At 53.7% G+C, this 8,298-nt stretch overlaps 5 protein-coding genes across 5 annotated transcripts in view; 2 read left to right on the top strand and 3 right to left on the bottom strand.

Annotated features, from left to right (window-relative positions):
- Positions 1 to 407: 407 nt before the first annotated feature.
- Positions 408 to 1,076, bottom strand: NGA_0116102 (uncharacterized protein; the record flags this gene model as incomplete). The annotated part of the gene is made up of 1 exon (XM_005853317.1): positions 408 to 1,076. One exon carries the CDS (start codon positions 1,074 to 1,076, stop codon positions 408 to 410), a length of 669 nt encoding a protein of 222 aa, XP_005853379.1.
- Positions 1,077 to 1,192: 116 nt separating this feature from the next.
- On the bottom strand, positions 1,193 to 2,044 carry NGA_0116202 (uncharacterized protein; the record flags this gene model as incomplete). Its single annotated transcript, XM_005853318.1, has 3 exons — positions 1,193 to 1,256; positions 1,315 to 1,325; positions 1,571 to 2,044. 3 exons carry the CDS (start codon positions 2,042 to 2,044, stop codon positions 1,193 to 1,195), a joined length of 549 nt encoding a protein of 182 aa, XP_005853380.1.
- A 1,149-nt stretch (positions 2,045 to 3,193) lies between these two features.
- On the top strand, positions 3,194 to 4,297 carry NGA_0115402 (class 3; the record flags this gene model as incomplete). Its single annotated transcript, XM_005853315.1, has 1 exon — positions 3,194 to 4,297. One exon carries the CDS (start codon positions 3,194 to 3,196, stop codon positions 4,295 to 4,297), a length of 1,104 nt encoding a protein of 367 aa, XP_005853377.1.
- A 171-nt stretch (positions 4,298 to 4,468) lies between these two features.
- Positions 4,469 to 6,531, bottom strand: DHODH (dihydroorotate dehydrogenase). Its single transcript, XM_005853316.1, has 3 exons — positions 6,332 to 6,531; positions 4,875 to 6,216; positions 4,469 to 4,803 (listed from the first exon to the last, which is right to left on the bottom strand). The coding sequence occupies exons 1-3, from the start codon at positions 6,430 to 6,432 to the stop codon at positions 4,564 to 4,566; spliced, it is 1,683 nt and encodes a 560-aa protein (XP_005853378.1). The 5' UTR covers positions 6,433 to 6,531; the 3' UTR covers positions 4,469 to 4,563.
- Positions 6,532 to 6,964: 433 nt separating this feature from the next.
- Positions 6,965 to 8,298, top strand: part of NGA_0115020 (LL-diaminopimelate aminotransferase) — a gene marked incomplete at both ends in the record, with an annotated part of 1,440 nt that continues 106 nt past the window's right edge. The window contains 4 exons of the mRNA XM_005853314.1: positions 6,965 to 6,972; positions 7,269 to 7,439; positions 7,660 to 7,907; positions 8,064 to 8,289. Of these exons, the coding sequence (XP_005853376.1) occupies positions 6,965 to 6,972; positions 7,269 to 7,439; positions 7,660 to 7,907; positions 8,064 to 8,289 (653 nt within the window). The remainder of the gene's footprint in view (positions 6,973 to 7,268; positions 7,440 to 7,659; positions 7,908 to 8,063; positions 8,290 to 8,298) is intronic.

The raw sequence follows: 8,298 nt of genomic DNA, 5'->3' as shown, positions 1-8,298 counted from the left end.
GAGACGTGCAGGTGGATAGTACAGATCAAGTCTACATCTATGTCGTGTGTGAAGGAAAGGTAGGGTTGGAAAGGAAAGGCACTTTTTTCCGCAGGACCTTCTAAAGAGCGTGGAGGATTCATATGACACACCCTGCTTTACTATTAAAGGAAGAAAGAAGGGTAGAAAATTTGTAATTCTCGCAAGGTCGGAAATGAGAATTTCTCTCTACATGGCGCACTGAAGCTAGGGATGCGTATTGAACGTATGTTTAATGAGGAGATGAGAACGAGAAACTGACCTGAAAAAAAGCAATATGAAGATAGACCCTCATGCCAGATCAAGAGCGTGAAAGTCTAAATGCATCCTCGCTGAGTCATTATTCATGATTAAATTTACATTCCCTATTACCCTTCGGGACGTCTGACTTAGATATCCTGATCTACGTCATAGCTCACAAGCTTCCGCTCTCGGACGAAATCGAGGTACTCATCGTGGGTTGGCATTGGGGACGGAAAGCCTCGGGAGGTAAAGGAGCGGCTCAATGAGCGCAGCATGCCGTTCCGGAAAGGGTATTCCCTACACGTGGGCATTTGTGGTTTTCTATCTCGCCAATGGGGACCCTCTGCCAAGCCGCGCACGCGTCGCTCGACATGAGTCAGAAGTACAACTGCCATAATGTTGGCGATGGCCCGAGAAAGCTCCCAAACCATGTCGTCGATCTCCTCCCAGTGGTTTTGGGCGAGCTCTCCATACGTCTTCTCACCCGAATCTGCGTGAACGCATGCCAATAAGCCGAATAAGCTATCAAAGAGAAGCCGCTCGAGCATATGCTTCCGCCAGTACGTGTAATCCATGACCTCGACATGCAGGTCCTGCTTCCTAAGACGTTCGGCGACGGCCCCACGCCAAGTCCCGCACACAACCGTCTGTCCGGCAAACTTCGGCTCACCATCTGTCTTGCTAACGTCGTATTGTACGCGCCCTTCGACGGGCAGACCAAAGGGAGAGATCGAGAAGTAAGGGAGGCACTGTGTAGTCTTCTTATTCGCCAACCCGTACCTCTTCAAGAGAGTTTCCAGGCACGCCGACTGCATGAACACCAAGTCGTTCCGCTTCTCCTTGGGACAACCAAGGATCACACTTTCCACCTCCCACTCTGGTACACATACATAGATAGGAAACATATTCAAGGTACAGCCATTAGAGACAGTCAAGACGGTGGGTATACAGTCGTCACGCCCGAGAAGCAGATCGTCTTGTCCCACACCCCCCCACTGAACCAGCGCTTGCCCAAGTTTACCCTTTCCAATAATCACGCTGGCTTGGTCACACTTATCAGGCTCCTGGGTAAAAATTTATGTGCAAGGACAAATAGAAAATTATTAGAAGACGCGGCGGAATATTATATGGTGGGGTGGAATGACGCCATCGCAAGTTATTCACCGAATTCTTTTCGCACTACTTTGAGAATTTCTGAAAACTTTATGTAAAGATGTCCACGATACAAATTATCATACATTTGATTTCTCAATTGCATTGGTTGTTGTTCTTTAACTCGATACTGCTCTCTCCTCCACTCATACCATACCTCTTTTCCTTCAATAAATCGGAAGTAATCCTCCGTGTGCTGCTGATCGGATCGAATTTGCCACAGCCGTACAAGAGATTTTCTAGAGTGAGGTAGGTCCTCGTGCGGACAAGGTGAGCGGTAGAAAGTGGTGTACATATGCAGTGCGCTCGTTTGCTGCGACACGATGTTTTTGCGAAGATACACAGATTGAAAGGCAGAAGCCCGCAAAGAGAGGAAGATCCCTAGCACTGGTAACCACGAGGGAGGCAGCGAGACTGAGCCGCTAAATCTAAACTTGTGCTTCATGTTTCCCGTCTGCTTAACTTGCTGCTGTTGCTGTTGCTGATGGTCTTGACACGTCTCCGTTTTAAGGTCCCTTTTCAGGATCGAGATTGACCAGCCGAAATGTTCCGCGTGTACACAAATATTTCGTCCGTCCTTTTTAACGAAGACAAGTGAAATGGAATGAGCCATAAGTGCTGTGATCGCCATGGTGAATGAAGTTTCAGATACCTCGGTCGCCGGGTACTGGAAGGCCTTTGACGGATTGCTTCGCTGACCATCCTGGCAGGGTACTTGAAGTGCAAGATGGGCCAGGGTCCCTGGCACTCCTTCGCTAGTACAGCCTCCTCGCATTTCCAAACATTACGACATGAAACAGAAGATAATTCATTCCACCTTAGTATACATCGAAAAGGTAAGGTGAAAGCGGTCTACTTCTGCAAAAATTTAATTTTGCGGTAGCGTCAATTGATTTACTCCGACCTTGTCTGAACCCGCTTGGTCCGAGCCCGCCAGCCATTGCGTGTATAGAGACATGCGAGCCCTAGAGATTACCCAACTCAGCTCTGATTGATATAGCACGTCTCAATAGAGCAGGTTCAAACCTATATATCTACTTTTCTCAGCCTGTGCGCAGGATGTGGCAATATGTTTACTCTTTGATGTATTCTGTTCCGACTTCTTGGGTCGCAGGGTCAATCCTTACATTTGTGTCCTGGATGATATTTCTTTTTAACAGGCTCTGAGGATGTGTTGCCAACAAAATATCACATAGCTAATTCATTTAGTCTTTTAAGTGTACAAATCTTGTGTCTATCTTTGGTCTAAGTTTAAGGTAATGCTGGGTCTTCAAGTTCTAGGCAATGTTTCCTCTTGCGTCTCTTTTAGCACCAGCTCTGGTGTGAAGTAATTAATGGTTTTTTATCTTACGCTTACGCAACAGGGATGTTCTTGCAGCATGATTATCGGAGATGGAAAGTGGTGCTTCTAAAATTCATCGGTCTAGTGCAATTCGTTAGATCGCGACAACTCCTGCGAACTAATGACACTGCTACTCCGCGTATCAACAATAGCTTTATCGTCACTCACAGCAAAGAACGAAAATTTTCAGATTCCCCACATGTTCTTCATATTTCGAGCGTCGCTGGACCAGGACTAGAAAACAGGCTTCTTGGCGTACCATTGGGTGGTGAGAGTATCTCATTCTTCCCTCTCGTACAAATCGTCCTTGATCCACGAAGGGTGCAAGATCGATCTCCCAGCAGACACAAGCTATTCCCTTCTTGTGGATTCGCAGAGCCTATTATTGATGCCCCAGGGTATTGCCCTCTGGTGCGCATACTTGAGAGAGGCGCAGATATGAATTACGACTCTATCCTTCGAGGTTTTACCACCGTCAAGAATATGTACGAGACAGAGAAGGAACCTGCGCAAGACGATGAAAGCTCGCTGCCTGTACGCATGGCCGACATCGGGCACCCACTTCCTTTCCAAATAGAAGACCAGGCACTTATCGAGAAGGAGCGCCAGACCGCATATTGGTACTACCGAAACATCCTGAACCTCTATACATACGTCAAGCGCTGCGTCCAGGCAGGGACCGCCACAGCCAACCCCCCACCGTACGTCCCCCGGGGTTATCATTCGCAACGTTTGATCTTTACATCTAGCAACGGAACAAAAGATCCACCCATTGGCCAGAGCTTCGTAAAGGGCACGCACATAGTGGTAGTTATGCGAGGTACCATTTTTAAGACAAACCTCGTGCAGGACGAGACTTTCGAGTACGCAAATCCATCCGACCCTGGCGTCACATCCTCCGGTTTGAATGGACGCTTGCATAAAGGCTTCTTCTCGGAGGCCCTGACGCTGACCCAGCAGATAGAAATGGGACTCGATGCTCACCCCACTGTCGACTTACTCTCCTTCGCTGGTCACTCCCTCGGCGCAGCTTACATACAACTCGTAAGCCCCATCCTAGCCCTCCGTCGACCCGACCTGGCGGTAGAGGTCTGGAACTTTGGCGCACCGCCCGCAGGAGACACCGGATTCGTAGAGCAATTCAACGCCTTGCTCAATCTTCGTGCCCGCAGTTTCATGTACATTGGGAACGGGCTGGTCACGTCTGCCCCCGTCCCCTTTGGCATCGGCGACATCATTCCTCAGGCTTTGAGTCTTTGTTGGCCCGTGCGAGGTTGTCCAGGAACACAGAATCCGGACATGAATGCGGCGATCAAATACGAGGCGACGGGCGGCATCGTGGCCTTCTACTCGACAGACATGCCCAACACGCAGGAATGGAATCGAGTGGACCAAGTCGTCACCCTCGACTCCTCCCCCTCCGCTTGCCACGGCTGCTCCTATCTCTGCTGGTCTGTACAGGGACTAGACGATCCGGAGGACCGATGTTACTTTGCGGAACATCCCTGGCCTTGTCCCTACACAGCATGGGACGGCAAATAGAGCCAATAAAGCTCTTGCAAGATCGTAATAAAAACAAGATATAAAATATGCCGAGGAAATGGAAAAAAGAATCAAATCACTGCGCTCCACGACTGCACGCTCATAATACGAGGAAAAATGCAAATCATGTAGCCTTTAAATGCGATGAAACATCAGTACATAAGAGAAAGACTCCCAATCAATCTGGTTGTTTGTCAACCCTGCAATTCGCTTGTAAGCTGGGATCGCACAGTGCATATTGTGCCAGCAACTGCTTCGCATTCTGTTTAGGATTGTCGCCACCAACCCCACCAAAGTCCCCTTCCCGTGTCTTTCTTCCCAACCCTTTCGGTCCCCTTCTCAACCAGATCAACGGTTAAGATATGCGGCTCCTCTTGCCTCCTTCGATGCGCCGCCCCTACGGCATCACTGATCCTTGTGTAGCCGTCCCTCTCTAACAAGGTAGCTAGCTCGCGATTGATGCGTTTGACCGCCCCAGGCCCTTCGTAGACAAGCATACTGTAGACCTGTGCGGCCATGAATTAGAAGCGAACGAAAGGGATAGAGAGGGATGTCAAACACTGAAAGCTGGTATCACACGGCGCAAGACAGAGGCTTCGCGCGCATTGCCCGCTGCTCCCTCCCCTTTATCCAGGATCTTTCGTACTTGCACCAGCGACGCCCCCGCCTGTATTTTATCGTAGGCATCCTGTCCCGAGCCGATGCCTCCCACCCCAATGATCGGCAATTGACCGTATCCCGTCAGACGGTAAAAGTCGTGGACGGTCTGTGTCGCCAGCTCCTTGAGTGGCGAGCCGCTCAACCCGCCTGTTTCTCCCGCGTGCCGCGAGCGGAGGATTGGTGGCCGAGTGACCGTTGTGTTGCTGACAATCAAGCCGTCGATGCCAGTCTCGAGGGCCACGGCAGCGATGTCCTTCTTCTCCTCCTCCGTCAAATCCGGAGCCACCTTGATGAGCAGAGGCACCCGCCGACCGCGCACATTCGTCGCGAATCCTCTCGCGTGGCCGCTTGGACCCTTCAGCTCCCGTTGCACGGCTTGGATCAGAGACTGGAAGGCGCCCTTCCGTTGCAGGGATCGCAGCCCCGGGGTGTTGGGGCTCGAGACGTTGACCACCAGGTAGTCCGCGTACGGAGCCAGCTCTCGCACTCCAAGAACGTAGTCCTCCTCCGCCCTTTCGGTTGTCTTGTTCTTGCCCACGTTCACACCCACGAGGCCCCTCCTCCCCTCGTCAGTCTTCTCCCTGCCCTCCTCGTCGGCCCGGAGCCGCCCTTCCCAGTAGTCCTGCAGCCGCCGCTTGACCGCGGCCACGCCGTGCGAGTTGAACCCGTACCGGTTGATCACGGCCCGATCCTCTTCCAAACGAAACATCCGTGGCTTGGGGTTCCCGTCTTGAGGCCTTGGGGTCACGCTTCCTACCTCGACAAATCCCAAGCCCAGCCCCAGCAGCCCCTTCACAGCCTGCGCGTGCTTGTCGAAGCCTGCCGCCACGCCCACCGGATTCGGAAATACGCACGCATCGTCCCACAGGGAGACCTCCAGCGAGGGTGGGCTTCGATCTTCCTGGCCGGTGTGGTTGGCAGGTACCAATTCTTTGCTGAGGGCCCATATCGCCCAGTCGTGGGCGGTCTCAGGATCGAGCGAGCGCAACAGTACCATGCCTGGATGGTCCATGAGCCAGTAGAGCGTCGGGATGGTAATACGGCCATCATTTCCGAGCAGATCAACAGCCGTCAGAGTCCCAAGAACGGCCGCAGCGGTTGAGAACAAGTTAGGAAATGAGGCAGGAGGAGGGTGGGGGTTGGGTGGAGGGATACTGGAGGCGGACGAGAAGCGGGAAGAGAGGTAAAAGCGAGGCAATTGAATCGACGAGAGGGTTGTTTGGCGTTTGCGGAGATGCGGCCTAGGTCCTGCCTCGCGCCTGTAGGATGGCGTCAGTTGAACATGGAATTATGAGAAGGTTCTGTTTCTTCCCCGTTCCGGCACAAAAGGGGTATACGCAAGAGCAGACGGGACCCAAAAACGTGCCAACGTACTGCAATGATGGAGAGGACGACAGAAGACGGTTATAAAGATGCCGGGCTGCATTGTGATTATGCCAGGGTGCGCGGCACGCTGCAGGAGCGAAGCGGACCATGGTTGACGCTCTGGTTGTGAGAGTGATTTTAGTTTAAGCAACGAAAAGCAGCCACGTCCTAGGGCGCGAGAGCCACCAACTTCCTATCGTGGGCCCTGTACTACGTTGGGTGTACATGAATCAGAGATGGAATGCCGTTGTTAAAGGACGCTTCTCCTCAATCGTTCATTGTGTCCGTCTCGCCTTAAAGCCAAGTGCCGCGTCGAAGACTCGCTCAGCCAGGCAGCCGCCGCCACCCACCCCCTCAACCTATCCACGCCCCCACGTTATCTCTGTTCAAAGCCACACTATGCCGGCTCAGGCGTCCACCATAACTCAGCCGCCTCCATACCTGGTTTTTGACATAGACCGGAGATCTCGTCCCACTCGACAAATGATGCGACAAGTAGCCCTCCTGGCGGTCGCCCTCTGCGCCACCTCCTCCCTGGCTTTCCTGACCCCGCCCCCCCGGCCTGTGCGCTCGAGATGCGGCGTCCGCGACCGGGTATTGCAGATGTCAGGAGTTGAACGCAATCCCAATTTCGGCAAATTGATGGGCGGGTACGTACAGGTGCCTTGGTCTGACGGAAGGGCCCTTAGTTGGCATCCGTCCATGTCCGCTTCAAGATCGATCGGGTGACTCACGCTCGTTAGACAGTTTTCGTCCCATAATCCTTTTCGTCACCGCAACAAGCATCAATCCTATTGATAGATCTTAAGCTAACCGACATGGTTTACCAGCCCTGTCTGTTCGTTCCTTTGTACCGCTCACATCGCGTCTGCCTCCTTGCAACCTCCCTCATCCCCTCCTCCGAACCCTTCCCCTCGCGCCTTTTTTTTCTTTCTCCCACACCTAGTTATCTCTTCCCGGAAATTGCCCGCCGACGAAGTGCATTCCTTGAGGCCAACCCTGAAGCGAAAATTATCTCTCTGGGCATCGGCGACACCACTCAGCCTATCCCTCCCCACATCCTCTCCGGCCTCGTGCACGGGGCGTCCAAGCTCGGCACCCCGCCGGGCTATTCTGGGTAGGTTTCCCTGTTTTTGGTCATGCTCCTCTCGTTCTTAGGGCCGAAGAGCGTGTGTGTGAGGGACTCTAGGGCCCGATAGGTGCGAAGTGCATTCACTGGTCACGGGGCTGCCCCCGTATCAGGGCCGCGTCAACACCTCGCGAGCACCCGAAGACTTGATTCTCGGCGCCCTTACCCCCTCTTATCTCCCTGTCTGCCTTGTTCTCCGTCACCTCAGGTACGGACCCGACCAGGGCGTGAAGGACCTGCGGGAGAAGATCGCGAGCACGCTGTATGGGAACCGGATCGATCCTGACGACGTCTTCGTCTCAGACGGCGCTAAGTGCGACATAGGGCGGCTGCAGGTCATGTTCGGCAAGAACGTGGTCACGGCTGTCCAGGACCCGTCCTATCCCGTGTACGTGGACACGGCGGTGATCATGGGGCAGACGGGCCTGATCAACGAGCAGAGTCGCCAGTTCGACGGTAGGGTGTCGGGGGCCAGGGAGGGGTGCGCGTGGCTGAGCCTCCTCACGAGGCTTCGGCCACCCTTGTATTCTGACAAACTACGTCCAGAAGGCCTGACTTGCGGGCTTCATTCCTCGTGGCTCACGCGCTCCCCCCACCTCCCTCCCCCTCCAGGCATCGTCTACATGCCCTGCAACCCCGGCAACGACTTCTTCCCCGACCTGGCCGCCCTCCCCCAGCGCCCGGACGTCATCTACTTCTGCTCCCCCAACAACCCGACCGGCGTGGCGGCGACCAGGCCCCAGCTGGAAGCCCTCGTCTCCTACGCCCGGGAGCAAGGCAGCGTCATCGTCTTCGACGCCGCCTACGCGCCCTTCATCCGGGACCCGAGCCTGCCTAAGTCCATCTT

Source organism: Nannochloropsis gaditana, assembly GCF_000240725.1.
Source record: "Nannochloropsis gaditana CCMP526 unplaced genomic scaffold scaffold958, whole genome shotgun sequence".
Lineage (NCBI taxonomy): Eukaryota > Eustigmatophyceae > Eustigmatales > Monodopsidaceae > Microchloropsis > Microchloropsis gaditana.
Note: the sequence above shows the minus strand (reverse complement) of the source record. Positions and strands in the feature narration are given on the sequence as shown.

Excerpts from the sequence above, each read along its gene's own strand:
- DHODH (XM_005853316.1), bottom strand. The coding sequence starts at position 6,432 with ATGGTCCGCTTCGCTCCTGCAGCGTGCCGCGCACCCTGGCATAATCAC. Across the intron at positions 6,217-6,331 it reads TCGTCCTCTCCATCATTGCA|GCGCGAGGCAGGACCTAGGC; the intron begins GTACGTTGGCAC and ends GCCATCCTACAG. Across the intron at positions 4,804-4,874 it reads AAGCCTCTGTCTTGCGCCGT|GTCTACAGTATGCTTGTCTA; the intron begins GTGATACCAGCT and ends ATGGCCGCACAG.